This window comes from Culicoides brevitarsis, chromosome 1 (assembly GCF_036172545.1).
Source record: "Culicoides brevitarsis isolate CSIRO-B50_1 chromosome 1, AGI_CSIRO_Cbre_v1, whole genome shotgun sequence".
NCBI lineage: Eukaryota > Metazoa > Arthropoda > Insecta > Diptera > Ceratopogonidae > Culicoides > Culicoides brevitarsis.
This window is the reverse complement of record NC_087085.1, coordinates 17,937,881-17,960,637: the sequence shown is the minus strand read 5'-3', so window position 1 is coordinate 17,960,637 and position 22,757 is coordinate 17,937,881. Positions and strand designations below refer to the sequence as shown.

The window sequence follows — 22,757 nt, the reverse complement described above, 5'->3', positions numbered from 1 at the left end:
TCCAACCAAGGTTGTTAAATTTTTCGGGATCGATATCCATGAAACCGTTTTGCTGGAAAGCTTGTAAGCAGTTGAAAAGTTCAAAAATTATCAGGAGGAAAATAATTTTCATTATTAAATGTTTTCTCATGGAGTTTTCAACAATGAATGAAGCTCGAGGATTTTTTAATATTAAACATTGTGAAACTGTGTCGTTTAATGACTTCTGATACCATTAATCTCCATCTCCTGTGGAATGAGAGTCATCAGCCTACGTGAAATGTCTAGACATCACATTGTTCAGTATTTAAAGGAGTTAATTTACCTCCTCTTTAAAATGAAAAAAATCCTTTTATTATGAGGGCTCACGTACCGATTTTTGAAAATTGAGTTAGAATCACCGTTCACCGGCTCAAATTGTAGGTTTTGGCATTAGAAACAACTTTTGTTTTGGACTTTTTCTTAATTCTGCGTTTCCGATGTACAGGCGCCATTTAAAGATGTTAGCAAAAAAATTGATAAAAAAAATTTCAGCCAAAATCTTCTTATATAAAAAATATGAGTTTTATTTCACAATTGCAAGGAAAAGGATAAATCGCACAAATGCATACAAATTGCTAACAAGTCAAATTTCAAAATCTCTCCAAATCATGTTTATGCTCTGTTATTGCATTTAAAGTCAATTTGAACCTAAAAATTTGGAAAAATCTTGAAATTGGAAGACTTAGAAAATCTCATTTTTATATGAAATTTTGTGTAATTGTGCGATTTATCCTTTTTCTCAATAAAAAATTTCCCAAAACTACCTCTTTAAAAGATTACAAAATTTCTGAGGAAATTTTTTTAGCACAAAAAATTCTTTTTTGAACTTTTATGGCCAATTTATTTTTTTTTGTGAGAAAATTAAAAAAAAATTATAATCAATTTTAACAGCTCAAATTTTTTTTTCTCAAAATTTTTATCCGTGAGGGGTTAATTTTTTTTCAAAGTGTAACGTTAAAAAAAAATATTTTTTTTTTTGACAAAAAAGCAAAAATTATTTTTATTCAATTATTTTTCTCAATTAACGAAGATGAAACACTTGCATAACCACAGGTTTCTCCTCTTTGTAACAAATTTTCAAAGTAACATAAGTAAAAATCCAAATTACAAATGTAATACCAAAGAAAATTTGAAAACAGATTTTAACCTTTTCATCTCTTTTCCTTGCCTCGTTATTCTGCTGACATTCTAAATATACTTCACTTTCAAATTCACGAATGTCAATGGTAGCGCAAATCAAGTGGTTGCCTCTAATATTATCGAAATCCATATCCACATTTTTCTTCACAAGTTCTAATTTGTCATTCATCAACATCTTTGACCGTTTATTACTCAGGAGCATATATTTTCCTCCACTTTTCAGTAAAACGACGTTTGAATAATCCGTGAATGCAATTACAAGGTTATTATCGGGTGGACAGTTTTTGACACCCGAAACGTATTCGAAGTTACCATTTTCTATTTGTAACATAAACACGCTGTATACACTGTCTCGAAAGGTGCCAATGATACTGAGAGTGTTTTCCAAAATTGGTGCAATTTTAAGGTCAAGGCACGAAGAAACTGCATTGAAAAGAAAAATACTGTAACTTGTAATAGTGTCGTCATAATCCGTTCCGTCGACTTCCCAGATAATGCTCAAGTTAAAATTTTCAGGAATGATTTCCATGAATCCTTTTTGCTGGTAAGCTTTGGATGAGTGAAAAATTCCAAAAATAATTATGAAGAGAAATAATTTCATGTTTTTCACGGGAGTTTTCAACGACGAATGAGCTGAAAAAAGGACAAAATCAGAAGATATATTATTCGTAGTATGTATGAAGGTCGAATATGTCTTTTTCAATTATTCTCCAACGTATTTGATGATCAATGAACCTACACAAAGTTTATGAAAAGGATATTTTTCATCAAAATACTTTGAAATTACTTTTGTTGGATTAAAAGAAATTACTTCATAAGAATTACTTATTATTTCTCTCAACTGTTTTTTTTTTCATTAGTACAATAAAATATAAAAGCTGCAATTAAAAAAGAAAGGATGAGAAAATTTTGTCATTATTTTAAGTTCCTTTTTTATTTTTTTTCTGAAAAATATTACTCCGTTTTTTTAAGTAAAAATAATTATCAAAAGTTTTTTTCAAAAAAAAAAAAAACTATTTGATTTGTTTGATCTTAGAAAACGAAATTTTTTTTTCAAAAAAAATTACCTAACTTACGAATATTAGGTAGTATTTAATCCATAAAAATCATTTTCTAGATTTAATTTAATTTAATTATTTTATATTTATTATTTTAATTAGGCGAATAAATTTAATATTCATTTTTGGTCCCATGAGGATTTTCATTTTAGACGTTAAACGTTGATTGTTAACATTTTGCTTTAAATTATTTGATTAAAAATCAAGCAAAATCTCCCAAAATAAAAATTTTTGAAAAAAAATTATTTTGGTCACGTGGCTTAAAAAAAAAATCATCTAAATAATTTTTGAAAAAAAATTATTTTGGTCACGTGGCTTAAAAAAAAAATCATCTAAATATAAAAAGGAATCTTCTTGTTTACGCAAATTTCTTGTGATTTTCGTATGATTTTATCGTAAACAGTTAATTTTAAACAGAAGAACATGCTTTTTACTAGATTAAAGCATATGACTCAGAAAAAAAGTTGCATTAAGTTTACAGCAAAAATAAGTTCGATTTTTTTAAGCTAAAACTCGCTTATCAGCAGACCATTGAAGGTCAAATTGAACGTAACTGACCTTTTTTTCTTATTAAATGACGTTAATTTCTTCCGAATAAAAAAATCCATTGTTATTTCAAACAATACAAATCGATTAACCCTTTATCAAAGAACATTTGATAACGTTGATGACTTCATTTTCAATGGAATTTAATTCCTGTAAAAATTTCTTATCACTTCCCGTCGTAATAAATCAACACGATAACCAACTTAGACTTAGTGTCACAAACAAGTTGTCATCGTGTTGCATCGCGCACCACTTCACATGACTCTCATCTATTAATTCCCGCAAACTATATAAATATTTACTCTAAACATGTGTAATTAACTACTTGAACACTCTCGTGCTACTACAAGCAAACATTTCATCGCATTACACCGAAACCGTTATGGTTCATGCACTTGTTTGATGAGTCATCGCCGAGAAATGTTTTTAAAAGAGGATTTTCCGTAATTATTTTTTTATTGAGCATATAAATGTGACGAGAATAGATAATGATGTGACGAAAGAAAGAAAGCAAAATTAAAAGAATAAAAAATAATTTTTAAATCCTGAAGGTAGGCAATGAATTTCTCAAAATTTCGATGAAATATTGTTTTTTTGTATAAAATTACAATAAAATGGGGCGAAAATACAAAATTAACAGATAGACAGAAAATCTTGAATTCCAATTAAAGACATCTTCATTAATTTGAAACGTAACACGATGTTGCCTATTTTTAGTCACGTCACACTAACAATTAATCGCACAATTGATAAAAAGAATTTCTATTGATAGTTTAGATCAGTGTAAAAAATGCACGAAGAATGCGTTTTTTTGTTTGAACGCATTTTTCGAGGTGCCTTGTTGTCGCGCAATGATAGTTTTCTAATTTTATCGAGAAAAGTTAATTTTTTGATTTTTTCATTGATTTTTTTTTATTTTGTTTGGTTTTAATAATACAGAAAAATATATTATAAATTGTAAGACGATACGAAATGTGTTAATTGACTCTAGAAAAAAGAAATTTTTGTTAAATATAATAAATTTATTTTAAATTTAAAAATTTGATTTATTCTTTAAATGTTTTATTTGTTAAGATTTTTTGTTTTTTATAAAAAGACGAATGTTGTCGCTGTTATTTAGACGCGTATGTGTGGTTGATCTTAGCTGTTATTTTGTCACTAATGTTTTTTTTTCTTTAAATATATATAATTTATTATTTTTCTAAGTAGTATATAATAAATAATAAAATATATGTAATAAAAAAGAGAGAGATACTTGTAGTTAAAATTTTTACAAAATAATCGAGATTGAGTTCCGATAATTTTTGTTGTTGTTGTTCTTGATGTTTTTTTATGCAATCATTTGTGTGCAATACAAAATAGTATATTAGTTTTTATGGATGGATATCAGCCTGGACATCCCAGATCTTGAATTGGTTGGCTGTCGTTGGTACTTAAGTTTGTTCAAAAGTTTCATATTAATTTTTTTTGTGTGTTTTTCTTGTTTAAATAAATAAATAAATAGTAAAAAGTCGCAAGATGAAGACGAAACCAGTGATGTTAAATGGCAGTAAGTATGTAAATTAACGTGATGTGTGTTAATTTAGAAGCATTTGCGGTGAACGATGCCTGGGCCAGATTCATCGTATTCTTGTTTGGAGATCCACATGGTTTGGAAAGTGGACAACGAGGCGAGAATTGATCCACCGATCCAGACGGAATATTTACGTTCTGGAGGAGCGATGATCTTGATCTTGATGGTCGATGGGGCCAATGAGGTGATTTCCTTTTGCATACGATCAGCAATACCTGCGAAAGGGGAAGTTTAAGATTTTTTGATATACAAAAAAAAAATATAAAAATTACCTGGATACATTGTGGTACCACCAGAAAGGACAGAGTTGGCATACAAGTCTTTCCTGATGTCAACATCGCACTTCATGATGGAGTTGTAGACGGTTTCGTGAACGCCGCTAGATTCCATTCCCAAGAATGAGGGTTGGAACAAAGCTTCGGGGCAACGGAAACGCTCATTACCGACTGTAATAACTTGACCGTCAGGCAATTCATAGGATTTCTCCAAGGTGGATGAGGCGGCGGCAGTTTGCATTTCTTGCTCAAAGTCCAAGGCAACATAGCACAACTTTTCCTTGATGTCACGAACAATTTCACGCTCAGCGGTGGTGGTGAAGCTGTAACCGCGCTCCGTGAGGATCTTCATGAGATAATCGGTCAAATCGCGACCAGCCAAGTCCAAACGGAGAATGGCATGAGGCAAGGCATAACCTTCGTAGATGGGGACTGTGTGGGAAACACCATCTCCAGAGTCAAGTACGATACCAGTAGTACGACCGGAGGCGTACAAGGAAAGTACGGCTTGGATAGCGACATACATGGCGGGCGAGTTGAAAGTCTCAAACATGATTTGAGTCATCTTTTCGCGATTTGATTTGGGGTTCAAGGGAGCCTCAGTCAACAAGACTGGATGTTCCTCGGGAGCAACACGCAATTCGTTGTAGAAGGTGTGATGCCAGATTTTCTCCATGTCGTCCCAGTTGGTGATGATACCATGTTCAATGGGGTATTTGAGTGTCAAGATACCACGTTTGCTCTGTGCTTCGTCACCAACATACGAATCTTTTTGACCCATACCGACCATGACACCTTGATGACGTGGACGTCCAACAATTGATGGGAAGACAGCACGTGGGGCATCGTCACCAGCAAAGCCGGCTTTGCACATGCCAGATCCATTGTCGATTACAAGACCACCCGCATCGTCATCACACATTTTTGTAGATTAGTGTTTTACTTTGCGTTCTGTGTGAAAAGTGAAAGGTAAAATTTTTAATATTTTCTATGGAAAGTTTTTTCTGAGATGATTTTAATTTTTTCCTACAAGTTTTTCCTTGAAGTTTTTTTGTTTTTTTATAAAAATCTTTCTTTGAGACATTCTTAATTTTTATCCAAAAATCTTTTTCTTGAAATAAAATTGTGAGCTTCTTTTCTTCTAAGCCTGATAAAAAGTATTTTAAAGAAATTTTGCCTATCGAAAAAAATTAATTTTTATTTTATTTAATTTTTTAGACAAATTTATTTTTAACTAAAATTATTAATTATTTTATTAATTTTAAAAATTTTTATATTTTTTTTAAATATGATTTCTTGTAATTTTGTTAAAATAATCCTTTTAGAACAATTAAATTTTTTTATTATTTTTTTTAAATTTATTACTTTGTTAAAAAAATTATTTGTCTGAAATGTAAAATAATTTGTTTTATTTTTTGAATCACTTTTTAATTAATTTTTTATTCATATTCTTTTATTTTATTTTATTTTGTAAATTTTCACTTTCAATTTCTTTCAAAATTTTTTCCTTCAATTCCAATTTCCTTTCCTTCACTTCAATGACAACTTTGAGTTGAAAAAAAAATCAGTGTAAAATACTAACCAATAAAATTAAATATACTATTCTGCCTTGCCGGCGCTAATTTATTACAGCGAGTGACCAAAAAGCAATTTGGACATTGCTTTTTATACTTTCGGCGGTGTGTACGCGTTCTACATGCCATTAGAAATAGATGATCAATCCTTAGAAGGATCGAATCATGGTTGAAAAATCTCTCTCGTGCGACTCTTTTCTCTCGCATACACACGACGGGCCCTTATACGGTGCCACACCACGGGAAATGTTTCTTTTTGTCTCGCGTGCATTGATTCGCATCGATTGATTGAGACGTTGACAAATTAATTGGTGGTGTGAGTGTGCGAGAGACATTCCTCAGAATGGAAATTGTGAAAAATTGTGTTCGTTTTTCAACAAGAAAATTTTTAATTAATGTCGAAAAAAAAAGTTTTTGAAGAAAAAAGAAAAATATTTGAAACTTTTAACACAAAAAGCTTTAAATCCTTTTAAAACGAATAAAATTGACACATTGTTCAATCACGCTAATTCAAATTTCCCGCGAAAAATCTTCGGATGTATATTTTTGGTAGACTCTCTTTTCAATCAAACACATCCACACACGCAATACAAAGGAAATTATTTAAAAACACAAATTTTTTGTTGCTTCCTTTGTCACATTGTCCGCTTTTTTTGCACATTAAAAGACATGCAATGTTGTTGTTGGTGCTTTTCTTTTGCCTCAACATCTAAAAAATTAAAAATAACCGTCGATTGTTGCATCTCGCTAAATTTATCGAGCAAGCCAGGCAGACATTTTTTCCTTCTCTTACAGCAAATCGTTTCGAAGGAATGCAAATCGAGTGCATACGCAAAATTTTCATTGTGACGCTATCATCGGTAGTAGAATCTCGTCGTCGTCGTTGTTCTCGTCGGTGACAAATATATCACAACATTCTAATTTAAGGAGGGAACAAAAACAAACAAATCAACTAAACTAATCGCCAAATATGGACAACTACAAGGCCCACAAAGAAATGACGCCAAGTTATCACGTCAAAAAATTTCATGCATTTGCTAATATCCTAAAAAAAGATCAATCAATCAAATCATGAATTACCGCATAATTGCAACGAAAATAGATGTGAGGTAGGCGGGTTCCTTAAAATTCATTGTTTAGTCAGTTTTCTTATATTTGTCAGATGAGTAAGATCGCGGTTGATAAAGATGACGACGACGACGCAAGTGACTTTTGTAAGTCTGATGGTAGAAATTTAATTAAAAACTGATGAATAATCCTTGTGATTTGGCGTTGTTTTGAATAGCGATGAAGGTTGTTTGTGTTAAAATTGATTTTTAGATGTTGGAAAGTGATTTAAAAAATATTTAGAGGCTTCTTGATAGAATATTATTCATTTTTATGAATTTAGTTCTATTTTAAATTAACATGAATAACATTAATTTGCTTATTGAATTATCCAAATAAGCAAAATTTTGGTTGTCATTATGTTATCTAATAATGCGACTTTATTAGAAACAAATACCTAATGGACCATTAAATGGCACAAACAATACATTTATTTGGACAATCCGCACATGCCATCAAATTGGTGTCATTATTGTAATAATATGTGTATTAAAGTTTAAGGCCGAGACAAGTTTGAAAACTGTTTTAAGTTGAAATATGCAAAATTTACATACATTAAAATTTTTCATTTAATTCAGATTCAAATCAAGCATATGTATAAATTTAACATTTTTGCTTGAAAAAATAATTATGAAAATTCGTTAAAAATGGAATAAATTCTCAAGAGCTGCTTAATCCATCAGGATCAGCTGGAAGCACAGGAAAAAAAATTAAATGTCTTCAATTTAAAAGTTTAACTCAAACTGTTTATCATTTGATTAAATTAGTTAGTGTCTCGGAAGGGATGCCAATGAAGCATTTTTAAACAAAATCCAAGTCTTCCTATTTAATATTAATTCATTAAATCGCAAGTAATTTATACAATACAAAACTTGGGAAAACGTACTCGACTCTTGCCTTCACACAACTAAGTGCCTCCTTTGATACGTATCCGATGACAGGTGATTGCGACATACCCGTTCACAAAATTTTCCAAATTTAATTGAACATAGTAAAACTAGAAAACTCTTTATCTAAAATCCTCAAAATTCAACATTGAGTTAAATTGCTTGCAATGTGTAGCATTTTTTCTGGAAGTGTACTGGGCCTATAACCTGTTGGGAATTTTTAAGAGTAAACGCAGGTTAGTTAAGTTTTAATAGAAGCAATAATTTTTACAGGGCACGTCATACAAACTTCAAGGGACTGTAGAAATTTTAAGCCTTTCCAAACTGTAAGGAGTCAAATTAATTTTAGGCAAAAAAAAAAGGATTTCATTATTGCAAAAAATTCAGTAATATTTTCAGCGTCAATCGTCGAAGCGTACTGATGCATAACCTGTTGGGAATTTTTAAGAGTAAACGCAGTTTAGTTAAGTTTAAATAAAGCAGTGGGACTCCAGGGCACGTACCTGTTGGGTATTTTTAAGAGTTTCCAAAGAAAAGAAAGTCATTTAATTTCAAAAAAAATTTTGATAAATTTTAAATTTTATTTGGAGTAATATTTTATACGTCTATAGTTTTTCTTATTAAAGTATTAACAAAATTATATTTTTCTCAAAATTTGGTCCAGAAGCCAAAAACTACCTAATTGACTTATAAAAAATCAGAGTCAGTAGCTTTAGATATTTAAATTATTAACTTCAAGGCTTATGATTTTTAATTTTACTATTTAATTCTAAAAATAATATCAAGTTTTCTTTAAAAAATATTTTGTTCACAAGAACAAATCAATTAAAAAGTTAATCATTAGCGAAAATTTGCATGGCCTTACAAATTGCATACAATACGTGATACAAGCCGGCAATCTGTACGATAATTTCTTGTTTACACGCAGAAATGGCAGAGGCCCATTTAAATATATTATTTTACAACCAGCCTTAACATGATACATTATTCAGCAGACAATATTATTTAATATCAATAACTTGAGTAGAATACTAATTGAATTAAAATCGAAATTGATGCTTTTGGAAATGAATTAACGGAAATTTATGAAATTGTCGAATTTCTTGCCAATTGTTCCTATACTTGCATATGTCTGTAAATATTGTAATACCTTACACATGTTGCCGTTTTTAAAAATTTTCCATTTAATTCTAACAAATTTATGGCTATAAATTTATGTAATGTAACGAGATAGAATCAAAACATAAAATATTTTGCAATAGAAGGACATCCAGTTATTCAAATGAGCAATCACCGGCATCAATTGGCGAACTTTATATTGTATAGTAAAATTTAAAGTGTGTCACGTATACTACAACAAAATAAGTGATTTGATTATTAATTATTATACGAAAAAAAACTACAATTGCATGGAGGGAGTCTCGAACGCTAGAATCAATGAATTGTTATTAAAAACTATGTTTCAGACTCAGTTTCATTCGTGACTTCTAATTGAACGCACTAACATCGGAATCGGTAGCTCTTAACACAGAGTTTTAATAACAGTTATTAAACGAGGTAAAAACAACAGGGCAGTAATTAACAGTTTCATATGTTAAAAGTGTGTGTTTAAATGGAGTAAATGAGATAATGTGTTTGCATTCGGTGACATGATTCTTTAATTAAAAATTGGTAGCAATTATACTAAGCCGATAACAACAATTGTGATAAATTGATTGAATTCACTGAATACAGTTTATCCCATTTAATTTGAATTTTGTGATGTGGATCAAATTAATTACAGTTGATGATTATTTTATGTCTGTTCAAATTTAATTCATTCAACGATTATGTTTCAATTAGATTAATAAAGTGATAAATTTAGAGTATACAAAGGAAATATGTAGGTTCAAATTATTTTTTCAAGAGCCACTGATAAAAAATCAGATGATAAAATTCAGAAGGAAGAAAAAAAAATTATAAATAAAAATAATAAATATTAACGAACTATTGGAGCCCTAAAAACTTAAAAAGAAAAGAGTGAAAAAAGTATTTTCTAAAATATAGAAAACTGTGAGGAACGATGGTTTTATAAATCACATCATACGATTTCAGCATTTCATCGAAAAATAAATGGCATGAGATTTTTTGATCGTTTTGTGTTAGTTAAGCCTACATTAGTCCAAAAAATCAAAATTTAAAGTTCTAGAAAGAACTCTAGTGATTTTTTAGTGCGTTTGGGTATATTTAAATACCTCTTAATCTCACTAAAAATGCATAGAAACACTGTAGTTCGTTCTAGAATTCAGGTTTTTTTGGACTTCTTTAGGCTTAACTAACACAAAACGATCAAAAAATCTCATACCAATTATTTTTTGATGAAAAGCTGATATCGGGTGATATGAAATTGGTTCTTCAAAATTAATATTTATTGATGTTGAAACCGATTTTTATTGATGTCATTAATTTCGCGACCTTGGAACTAGTGAAGAAATTATTTGTTTTTCGTGATGATAATTGTAACTAAAAAGTTTACTAAGATCAACCAACGAAGATGTTTGATACGTATTGATTAGCCGTGTTATAATTACTTCCATATAGTCTGGTGTTACATTGAAATAAATCTTTCAACAAATTATAGCTTCTACAATTAAAGTGAATAGCAATTATTGCACATTTAACATAAATAGCCCTTGCTAAGAACGAAATTGCTAATGAATTGTAAAGTATCATTAAAAAAAATTATAAACAGCATTCATAAACTCACCGATTTCTTTAAATCGTTTTCCCTCCATTTAAAATTTATGATGAATAATAATTTAACTTCATCATCATCTACGGAAGGACTGTTGAATATAATTTTAGTGAATGAAGTGAATAAATGAGTGAAAAGGGCAGTGTTGCATATAAATGATGATGATAAATTATTATTCATTTTTCTTTAATTCCTCTTTCTTTCAGCAGTCACAAATAATTTGCAAAAATGCTGCTGAGGACGAGATTTGCCCTTAAATTGATAATTATCGTCATTTCCATTGTTTGCACGTCACATGCTGAAAAAATCAGTCGTAAAGGCGGCATTCCACTGTGGAATCTCACAAGAACACACGAATATGAGGATAACATAGTGACATCGCCACTTGATGTCATGCAGCCTGTTATTTGGCTTTACAGAGGAATTCGAGAGGTTTATAATCGGTGAGAATTTTTCGGAATTTTTCAAAGTCATTTTCTAACTTTTTATATTTTTAGAATTCTCGGTCCAACAGGTACTCGCGACTCTGGTGAACGTTTCCAAAAGCGAGTTCCTGATAATGTTCCATTTCCGTGCAATACTCGCGGATTTCGTAGCCAAAAAGTTCCGAAAAGCGTTCATCAACTTCGTCCCGGGGACATTGACATCATCGCGGCAATGGGAGATTCCCTCACAAGTGCTACAGGTGCCAATTCTCGCAATATTTTGGAAGCATTGATCGAGAATCGGGGATTATCGTGGTCGATTGGAGGACAAGGAAATTGGAGACAAACGTTGACCTTGCCAAATATTATGAAGGAATTTAATCCGAAACTCTTTGGATATTCGTTATCGGATTCTTATGTCATTCATAAGCCGGCGCAGTTTAACGTGGCTGAAAATATCGCGACTGCCAGTGACATGCCATTCAATGCTCGAACTCTGCTGAATCGCATGAAGGAAGATCCGCGTGTCAGATGGAAGGAACATTGGAAGTTGGTGACACTCATGATTGGCGGGAATGACTTTTGTTCGGATGTGTGTTACCAAACAAATGCTACGCAATGGATTAATCAGGATCAGGAACGATATTTGATTAAGACGTTGCGGTACATGCGTGATAATTATCCAAGGTGAGAGAATTTTTTTGACGAATGTTCAAAACTAAAAATCTTAAATTCAGTCACTAAAGGGCTAATTAGTCTCTTAAGATCCACATCATCCGATTTCATCATTTCATCGAAAAAAATATGGCATTAGTTTTTTGATGGTTTTGGGTTAGTTAGGCCTAAAGTAATCGAAAAAACCTGAATTCAAAATTCTTGAATAAGCTTTTGAGATTTCAGACAATTTTTTAGTGGATTTGGGGCTCTTCAAGTACTTCTTTGACATTCTTAACAAAACTAAAAGTGTCTAAAAAAAGCATTGAATCTCATTGCAGAATTTTGAATTTAGGGTTTTTTTTTGATTACTTTAGACCTAAATGACACAAAACGATCAAAAATCTGAAGAAATTTTTTTTCGATGAAATAATGAGATCGAGTGTTTCATATCATTTTATTGAAATTTTTACATTAATCTAATTTTTTTTTTTAAACTTTTTAAAAAAATTTCTAAGTTGTCAAACTTTTTTCTGAAGTTTTTTCTTTAAATAGAATTATTATTTTTAACTTTTTATTTGTTTAAATATTTTTTATATTATTTTTTTGTCGATTTCTTGTTTACTACTTTTTAGTTTCTAAGAACTAATTTTAGAAACTTTTAATTTTATTTTGTATTCATTTCTTAATTTTTTCTTTTAATTTTTAGAACTCTGGTCAATCTCGTGCCATCACCCCTCGTGAATCTCTGCTTCTCCATGGACAACGTTGATGTTCCTCGTTCATGTTATCTCTCTCGTCCCGTGGAATGTTCTTGTCTCTTTGGCCCAGTGTATTCTGAGAAACGCAACCTTTACCGCCAGTTAGAAAGAACTTTTGTTGGCATCATGGAACGCATCAGCTTTAGAAAAGAATTCCATACAGACGATTTTACAGTCGTTTATCAACCATTCTTCAAAGACGCAAGTGTCACATATCCCAATGGCGTCACAGATATCAATATAATGGGCATCGATTGCATCCATTTGAGTCAAAAGGGACATGCAACTTCCGCAAATGGCATTTGGAACAACATGATGGAGCCCGTGAGATACAAATCAACAGGTCTTCGTCCAGTATTTTCAGAATTTCGTTGTCCGAGCGAACGGAATCCTTATATTTACACGAATTATAATAGTTAGGAGATTAGTAGATTTTAGGATTTAGGAATAAAAAATTTTAGAAATTTTTTTACTGAGAAGTTCCTTTATTTTTCATACAAAAAATAATTTCTCTTTTTCTCGTTTTGAAGATTTTTTTGTAGTATTTTCTGATTTTTGTAACATTTTTGTTTTTTTTTCTTATGAGATGTTTTTTGTTTTTTCAGAAAGACTTTGAAGAGATTTACAAACAAAGCGGAAATAAATTACAAAAGTGTTGCACAAGTGGATGATCTTCGTTGCACACAAGACTAGAGACTTAAATCTTATAAATAAGGTGTCCTTAAGAACTAAAATTCCGACGACAGGTGACAAATACGCGACTATGTGATTTACTTGCGGTGATGTGGGACTCCGTACGAGGATGAAGGAGCGGAGAATGATGGAGCGCCATAGCTGCTTGATGGGGCAGAGAATGATGGGACGCCATATGAGGATGATGGGGCAGAGATGGTGTAATGTTTGGCCAAATGTTTAACTTGATGTCCAGCAACGGGGTGACCTAATTCAATTCCGATAACGTTGGCAGATGGAGCGCCATAGACTGGGCGTGGGGGAGGTCCGTAACGTGGCTTGGGGGGAGCTCCATAACGGGATTTTGGTGGGCCATAAGTTTGACGTGGGGGTCCATATGAAGATGATGGAGCAGAGTGTCCGAAACCACCTATGAGAAAAAAATTTTTTATATTATATTATTTATGCATCATATATATTATGATATTATGTATATATGTATGTATTTTAAAATATTTATTTAAAAAACGAAAAATTACCTGAGAATCCTCCTGAGGAATATCCGCCGAAACTACCTCCATGGCTGGAGCTCAAAGATTCTTCGTGCAACAAAATTTCCTTGATTTTATGGAGGATTTCGGGTTCAATGTGTAATCCTTCGGATCCTTGATATCCGCCATCATGAACTTCATGATAACCGCCATCTCCGCCATGGCTTCCGCCAAAGCTGTGACCTCCACCAAAGCTGCCTCCGAAGCTAGATCCGCCGAAGCTGGATCCACCGAAGCTTGGAGCTCCATAAGAGCTCGATGGAACAGAATAACTGCTCGAGATAGATGGAGCGCTGTAGCTGCTGGAAATGGATGGAGCACCGTAGTGACTGCTTGGAGGCTCTGCACGAGCAACTGTGGCGAGCACCACTATGGCAAACTGCAAAAACAAAAAAACGAGAGAAACTTCAATCAAATGAAAGTAAAAGTGTTCTTCGCATGTCCGGTTATCCTCTCATGTATTTTTCATTATTATTATTTAAATTTTAATGCAAAATGCAATCAGAGTCATAAAATTTATGTTTCGCCAGATAATGTCATTGAATGCAGACTTTCAATTTTATTTTTGCTGCTTAAAAAAAACATTTTCGTGAATAAATTATGGGCTCGTGAGGAATTTTGATACAAAAGACCTATAAAAAAAAGTCAATTTTTGTCCCAAATTTAAAAAATTGCAACTTTCAAGTCAAGGAAAAGAAAAGTTAACTCGAGCATGAGTTTCGCGGTTTTCATAAATTAACCAAGACATTGAAAAAAATTACAAAGTTCAAAATCACAAAAACGTTGCATAAACGAATCATGCACATCCAAGTGCAGCAGCATAAAAAATCGTGTGGTTCATGAAAAATTTCTATCATTGATCACGAAGTAAGTAACTTAACCGGTAAATAAAAAAAATATTTTTTTAACAGGTTTTCTGTATAGTAGAGGTACGTGGTTCATTTATTTGAATAAGTTACATTGTTAGCGAAAAATTATTTTTCTCATAATCTCCTCAAGCTATTTTAGTGTACAATGTTGTTGTTGTTGTTTATTTTTAGTATAAACAAAGCAAAAATGCTCCTTTCCCCGAAAAAAGAGAGCAAAAACGTACATCACGAAGTAGATTACGTTATTATATTTTGTTGATTTTTAAATTTAAAAGCTTTAACAGCTCGAATCGGAAGGTAATTTGTTTGATGGCTGTCCACCCCTTTCATAAACATTGTTCGAAATTGAGTAATTTTGTGTCGTGTAATTGTTGTCATCTACCTTCCGCGAGAGATTCGCGTGAAATTTACTTTCAAAATTGTCTCGATGTTGAACAATTCATTTATTATTCAACAACATTTCTTTTATATAAAGAAAAAAAAATAAAATAATGAAAGGTGATAATGATCTTAATTCATTTGTCGAGCACTTTTCCTCACTCTCGGGCACAATCCATGCAAATATATGACAAGTTTCATTGGTTTCGTTGTGGAATGCCGGAAACTTATTATCAATATTATGCATGCGTGAGGTAATATGAGGTTACTTGACTTGTGGGTGGCTTCAAAACTCTACGGATTAGAAATTTCTTAAAAAAAAATAAATTTATTGTCATAAAAACGCGAAATATGATGAGGTAATTTTCTCTTCTTGCAACATATTTGACGTAGCTGCAGGGCATTTTATCGTTTTAGGAGTGGCTTATCTCCGCCTGAGCGTTAATAAACGACGATTCCGTGATCGGAACAAAAGAAATTTCATTTATTTTATTATTTCCGCGATTAAAAGTGATAATGGCAATAAATATAAAGTGAATCGATAAATGTTGCCCAAATTTGTCTAATCGCTTGTCTTACACAATCGATAATATGGCAAGTGAGAACCAAATATGGCACAAAAAGAAATTTTCGAAACAATGAAGAAACATAAATCATACGAAAAAATGTAATTTATCTGATCGTTTTTTGATCTCTTTTTTGTTTGTTTTTTTTTTCGTGAACTTGTAAACGAAATCGAAAGTACATAAAAAAATATTTCACGACTTTTCTCTATTTTTTTTTTAATTAAGCGGAATTTCATTTTTTAAATTTAAAATTATTTTCCAAAATACTGAAATTTAAAAAGAAATTTGAGCATTTGGATTTTTTTTAGTATTAAAAAAAATTATTAATTTTTGGGAAACGCCTGGTCAATTTCTCAACAAGCCCAAAACGTATCGAATTTCGTATAAAATTTATTATTTTTTTTTTAACTTTTACGTCGCATAAAATAAAGGCGTTTCTCCCGCTTCTGCACATCATCATCAAAAATTCGATGCGAAAAAAAATTAATTCAGATGTTGAACAAATCAATTATGACTTGCCACTTTTTGCAATAAATTTAAGCGCATCGTTGATTTTTTTTAAACAACAAAAGAAAATAAATCGTTTATGATAATTTTTTGAGCAGAGAGGCAATTTTCGGTGATAAAGGTGTCAAAAAATATATTAACATATTTTTTTCTTTGAGTAACTGGAGTGGCTTGTTTATCATGATTGTCACAAGATGATTTTTGTGATGAATTAATTTATATTTTATTTTATTTTTAATTCCACTGAGAATTAATTATTTTTCGTATTTTTTTTAAAAGATTTTTTTCTTTTAATTTTTTTCACATTTTTTAAGTCTTTTTAATTTTTTTAAATTTTTGTTTTAAATAATCCTTTGGTTTTTTGGTCAGTAATCCACAGTTTCACTTTTAATTTTTTTTTGTCACAATTAAACTTACCGCACAAAATTTATTCATTTTTCTAATTGTCCCTGTCACACGTATATCACAAGATAGAAAAAATTAAAATTTAATTTAAATTAACGAAAAAAGGAGAGAAGTTCACGGATCAACTGCTAAACAAATAATGTAACACTCTACAGACAAGTTCATCTTTTTATACGAAAAATTTCAGCTACTTGTACCTTCATTACCTTCTTGCATTTAATCGCGTATTGTGTACGGCAAAACGGGCGAATGAAAAATTTATCTTATTACAATCGAGCTCTTTCTGTTCATATGTCTTGCGATGCCTGTGGTACACACATAGCGCAAAAAAGTGGTAGTGGAAGGAGTGAAACCAACAAAAAAAAACATCAACAACAACAACCGACAACATCATGTTGCGACGAATGCTCGCTTTTGTATTGATCATCATGACCGCAGGTCGAAAGTTGTTCATGTGTACGCTACCGTAGGCGAATGGCAGATATTACGGCATCGCACAAAACTACAGAGGAAATGGTTTAAACATTGTATTGAGCGAAGGGGAAATGCAATTTGACTTTTTTTTTATTTTTTTATTATTAAATTTATTTTATTTTATTTTTTTTTAAAGACAATAAACGAAGTTTGAAGTTTTTCATTCAGAACGCGGGAGGAAATATTAATATTTATTAAAATAAAATGTAAAAGACAATGGTGTAATAATAATAATCGTTAAATAAGATACAGATAATTTTTGTGTATGGAACATAAAATAAGTAATGAGTGAACGTGTGACCTTGACGATCACTTGGCTGTACATTTACATGGAAAATTCATGAAAAGTTTCTAGAAATTTTTTATATTTTTTTAATTAAATTTTAAATTCAAAAATTAATCAGATTAAATTTAATTTCAAAAATAACAAGATTAATTACTCTTCACTAAATTTGATTGTAATCTAATGTTTTTTCGAAATTTTGTCAAAATCACCTCCGGAAAGTATCAGGAAGTGAATATTAATCCAAATATTTTGATATTAAAGTAACAAATTGAGTTATCTTTTAAATTGGAGCCATTTGAATCCGTGTCATTGCCGTGTTTTTGTCAAAAATTCTTCCTCATTTCACATTTCAAGCGCGTCATTTAATTACCAGATGACCATCTTTTGACCGTTTATGGAGATCTTTGACAATTTAACGTAAGAAGATTGTGTCGTACGTGATATCATTAACGAGGAAGCAGAACTTGACAAACAGAGAAATCACAAATTGTGTCTTGTTTACTTTTTATGAAGAGATTTAATGTTTTTTTTTTTTGAGAGATGATGATGATGATAATTCACTTTTTAATCATAAATCAAACAAGAATTAAAGCACTTGAGGCATTTTAGAATTTATTTTGGTAAAAACCCATATTTAGATCCTAGAGTTGGGAATTTATGACAAATTGCGATTAAAAGAAGAGATTTTTTCAAAGTTATTTCAAGGACAAATTTCCTACTCATGCTAGATTTGTATGCAAGAAATGCTTGAAAATAAAGCTTCCTTCTAGATAAAAGTGAATCATTTGCGGTTTTTGTGATGGAATTTTATCTTTAATGTTTTGAGATCACGCATGAAAAATTCGCAAAAGGTTGAGTTTCTTGTGAATAATAAGTAGTTTTGTCATGATTTGCAGAAAATATACCGGTAATAAAGATAATGTTGATGGACAATTTTTTCCGCTTTGTTCTATTTTATTTGAGATTTTTTTTTATTACTACAATTTTTTAGATAATCATCTCTTTGTTGAAAGCGCTAAATTGAAAAAAATGAATTTTTATCAGGAGTGGCATGCCATGACACTTATTTTTTAAAAAGTTATAAATATTTTAAAATAATTAAATTTTAATGCTTTAGAGAAATATTTTTAAATAATTAATAAATAATTCTAAAAATTCTAAATAATTAATTTTATTATAATTTTAAAAAAGTTTTATGAATAAACGTTTAATAAAAATAACAAAAAAATTAACAAAATTATTTAATAAAAATAATTAAAATTTTTGAAAAAAAATTAAAATTTTAAAGTTTAACATTTTTGATCAAAATTGATAGAAAACTTTAATTAATTTTATTTTTTTTTTAATTTTGAGATTTAAAGAGAATTTAAGATTAATTAATTAAAATTATTTTTTTTTAAATTTAAATTAATTTTAATTAAAATTAAATGTTAAAACAACAAAATTTTATTTTAAATATTTTTATTAATTTTTTTTTGTCATTTTTATTAGACGTTTTTTTATAAAACTTTTCAAAAATTATAACAAAATTAATTATTTAGAATTTTTTAAAATGTTGAATTTTTGATAATTTTTTTTTAAAATTGTAAAAAGAAAATTGTAATTTTTTTTTTCAAAATTATTAACCCGTTAAAATGCATTAAGTTCAACTCTTTTTTTGCTCATAAGAAAGAAAAATACTAAAATTTTGACGTAAATAATTTAAAAAAAAATTCTAAATTCAAAAGAGAAAAAAAAATATATTGAAACAAAGTAAAAATCGGGTCATAAAATTTCATATTCATTAGATGACCTAATACAATAATTGCAATATTATTACATTTTAATGAGTAATTTTTACGACAATTTTGACGAATCTGTGCAAAAAATTACACAAAAAATTTTCGCAGTTCTCACAGACTCACAAATGAAGCTTGTCCAACATTAAATACCTTTTTAAAAAAATAAGTTAATGATTTTTGTGCTTTTAAAAAAATGTATTTTATTGCAATTGTCTTAGCAAAAGTGCTACAAAAACGCCTACAGCTAAAACATCGACAACTGCTACAAATACAAAGTAAAGTCAAGTATTATGTAAATGTAATCTTGACTTGTGCAAGAGAAACAAGAGTGCGAGGTGTTAATGTAATAATAATAGTTCACGTATACATGTTTGAAAGTAAAAGGTGTCTTTTCTTCTTCTTCGTCATCATCTCGTTTTTTCTTTCACTCGTGTAATTATCGCCGCAGAGGCAAACAAAGTTGCATGACCTACGAAACTGATTTCGGATTTACCCCTTTTTTATTGGAGTGAACCAAAGCAGATGATGATCGTGACAACAATGACTCTTAAAATTGCCCCGAATGAGCATTAGATCCGCACTTGCAAAATATCAACAAAATTTAGTGCGATGTAATCCAGTCATGACCACTTAATTAATACATCTATACGAGAGAAAAATTTACATAATTTTTCGTTAGTTCACATTTGAATTTAAATATTCACTAATTCACAGCGAAAAAAAAACAATAAAAAGAAATGTTTGTTTATTATTTTATTTTTTATTTCAAAAAATTTTAATTTTTAATTCAAAAGAAGGCAATTTCATTAAAAGTTTATTTATTTTAATCAATTAGAGTTTGATTATTTCATTTACTTTTTTTTGTCTTAAATTACACAATCACGATTCAATTTCAATGGAAGCAAATATCGTAGAATGGCGCTATTACGCATCTGGCAAATTACAATGTTGCACCGTAAATTAGAGCATGAAATCGATTTTAAAGACTGTGAGATGTCAGATGATGATGATGATGACTTGGATCAACATTAGAGACAATGGGCCACGGAATTCGCGCATTACGATCAGCGGGAGATTGGAAGTTCGTGTCGAGGAATAATAAGAAACGTTTTAAAGCGTTTGAAAAAAAAATAGATAATAAAATTTTATGATTGCCCTTTATGTGTTGAGTGATTTATGGCATTGAATAGATGGGCATCTGTTATTGGCAAACAGGAGGAATGTCGCATTATTGTCACCTTTGCGAGTGAATTTATGGGTTTTAGAGTTCATAAAATTTGATTGACAATCAATTGAATGGAAATGAAAGTAATTTGAATAATAAGGTAAGTTAGTAGTGACATGATGTGCATCAAGTACTAAGTTATTTATTTGTCGATGGTGTTTAGATGGTCGTAAATTTAAGATCAATTGACAGTTAAAACTACTGAAGTTCGCTTTTTTTTATTTCAATTTTGAAAATTTTGTCAATGCTTGTTTTGTCATTTTTTTCACAAAATTTTGTCAAAAACTGAATCAAAATTTTTTTCATAGAACCTTCAAAAACCCATACATATTTTGAAATGCAATAACCTAAATTCTGCTTCAGGAATGTTTTTGGGTTTTTTACTTAAAAAAAGGTTTCGGAACAAAAAATTAGGACAATCAATCCCCAGTGGGAAATTCGGGCCTTTTAGACCCTCAGGGGCTAAAATAAAAGCCTTTTAAAGTTTTCTTAACAGTTTTTCAACTCTTTGTAGGTTTTACGAGAAATTTATTTTACAAAGATAAAAATTTGAGTAAATTGAATATTTTATGGCTCAATAAGTGGATTCGAACTCACTAATTATTAAGTAAATTCTATTTTTGAGCAAATTCGATTAATCTATTAAATTCTATTATATTCTGGAAAATAAAGAAATTTTTGACTGTAAATCATAAAATTTAATAAATTTTTCTTTTTTCTAAATTTTTTTTCGAAAAACCTACAAAAAGTTGAAAAACCGTTAAGAAAACTTTAAAAGGCTTTTATTTTAGATCCTAAGGGTCTAAAAAAGGTCCGAATTTCCCACTGGGTAGAAAAGTTCGTAGAAAAATGACAATATGGCATGTAAAATTAATTGCATAACTCACGAGATTCTATTCTTACTAATTTTTAATTTGCGTTGATTGCATACTCTTAGGGTCTATTTCTGCTTCAAAGAAACATTTAGACGGGTAAAACGAAGTTTACGCGTGACTTTTATATTAAAAAATGTTATTTTTGCAAAATTTTAAATTTTTTTCAAATTTTGGTTTAAAATTTGTCTAATTTCTAAAATTGTGAAGATGAATCAATTATATATCCTTAAAAAATATTTTTCAGTCGAAAATTCGAATTTCATTAGGTTAGGTATAGTAAATTATTTCACATTTTTGTGACTTAATATTTTTTAATAATTTTTTTTTCAGACTATCGATTTCTCCTCAATTAATCATCTTATCGATTACCTTGATGACTCTTACGAAACCATTTGTACTCTCGGGCACCCCCGCAAATGCATCTTTATTTTTTTTTGCATCAAAGATAAAAAACCACAAATGACCACATCAATAATAATTTTGCAAACAAAAGAAGATTGTCACCTATTGACCTCTTTCATTGTTGACATTTTACTTTTTCTTTCGCTAAATTGAACTTTTTTTTTCGAAAACAAATAACACAAACATTGACCTCCTTCTAATAAAATAAAATCTGCATAAAAATCAGCTTATCGATCAAAAATAGATTTTTATAAGCGATTGTCTAAAAATTAGGCGTTGTCTTGTTTTCTTCTTTTTTTCTTAATTTTTGTTTGTGCAAAAATGACGAAATGTCAACAAAGTTTTTTTTGTTTCAAATATTTTTTATTTTAATTATTCATTCATTCGCAGCTTCAAATTTTGTGTGGAATATAAATGGCAGATTAATGTTTTACGGACGATGAACTTTCGTTTTTTTTTATTACCAGGCCTCATTTGACTCTCATTACTACACACAATAAAACTCAATTGTTTGAGAGATGCAATTATCAAGATGGCTGATTTTATGGTGCGAAAATGCAAATTTTTTCTCGTAGTACCGAATTTTGTTGCAAACATTTAGCGCGAACAATGAAGCCATTTGAACAACTAGACCGAAATTTTCGTGTCATAAATTAATTAAAGTGATAAATCTACATGTTAATGCGGTGTCAGATGAGGTTGCAAAATTCATTTTTTTGTTGCTCTTGCTGCTGGAATGCAACTTTTGAAGATTCATCTCTCATCAATCATCGTCATAAAAATTCGTTTAAAGGCCTTGCATTGATCCAAAATGAATTGCAAGACTTTTACTTTTCATTAAAATCAACAACTCAAAAAAAAAAAATGAATAAAAAGTGTTACGTGAATGTCATGATATTTATCGTTATTGCTCCACTTCCACTAAAAGGGTTAAAGGTTGAGCAATCTAGATTCGAGACGGTCTGAAATCTTCTTGCAAGTCTGTAAAATAAATTGCGTTTAATAAGTTAC

At 30.1% G+C, this 22,757-nt stretch overlaps 3 protein-coding genes across 4 annotated transcripts; 1 reads left to right on the top strand and 2 right to left on the bottom strand.

Moving 5' to 3' along the window:
• The first annotated feature begins 367 nt into the window (after positions 1-367).
• LOC134838118 (phospholipase B1, membrane-associated-like) lies at positions 368-13,175 on the top strand. 2 transcript variants are annotated; one of them, XM_063853580.1, is made up of 4 exons: positions 368-398; positions 11,122-11,358; positions 11,413-12,027; positions 12,704-13,175. In XM_063853580.1, exons 2-4 carry the CDS (start codon positions 11,144-11,146, stop codon positions 13,173-13,175), a joined length of 1,302 nt encoding a protein of 433 aa, XP_063709650.1. In that variant the 5' UTR covers positions 368-398; positions 11,122-11,143. The 2 variants fall into 2 exon arrangements, with proteins under 2 accessions (XP_063709650.1, XP_063709649.1); XM_063853579.1 differs by lacking the exon at positions 368-398 and adding an exon at positions 7,359-7,401.
• On the bottom strand, positions 3,878-5,550 carry LOC134837695 (actin, indirect flight muscle-like). Its single transcript, XM_063853085.1, has 2 exons — positions 4,611-5,550; positions 3,878-4,553 (listed from the first exon to the last, which is right to left on the bottom strand). The coding sequence occupies exons 1-2, from the start codon at positions 5,533-5,535 to the stop codon at positions 4,348-4,350; spliced, it is 1,131 nt and encodes a 376-aa protein (XP_063709155.1). The 5' UTR covers positions 5,536-5,550; the 3' UTR covers positions 3,878-4,347.
• A 96-nt stretch (positions 13,176-13,271) lies between the features above and the next one.
• Positions 13,272-16,830, bottom strand: LOC134826989 (pro-resilin-like). The gene is made up of 3 exons (XM_063839509.1): positions 16,716-16,830; positions 13,967-14,357; positions 13,272-13,857 (listed from the first exon to the last, which is right to left on the bottom strand). Exons 1-3 carry the CDS (start codon positions 16,731-16,733, stop codon positions 13,526-13,528), a joined length of 741 nt encoding a protein of 246 aa, XP_063695579.1. The 5' UTR covers positions 16,734-16,830; the 3' UTR covers positions 13,272-13,525.
• Between the last annotated feature and the right edge of the window lie 5,927 nt (positions 16,831-22,757).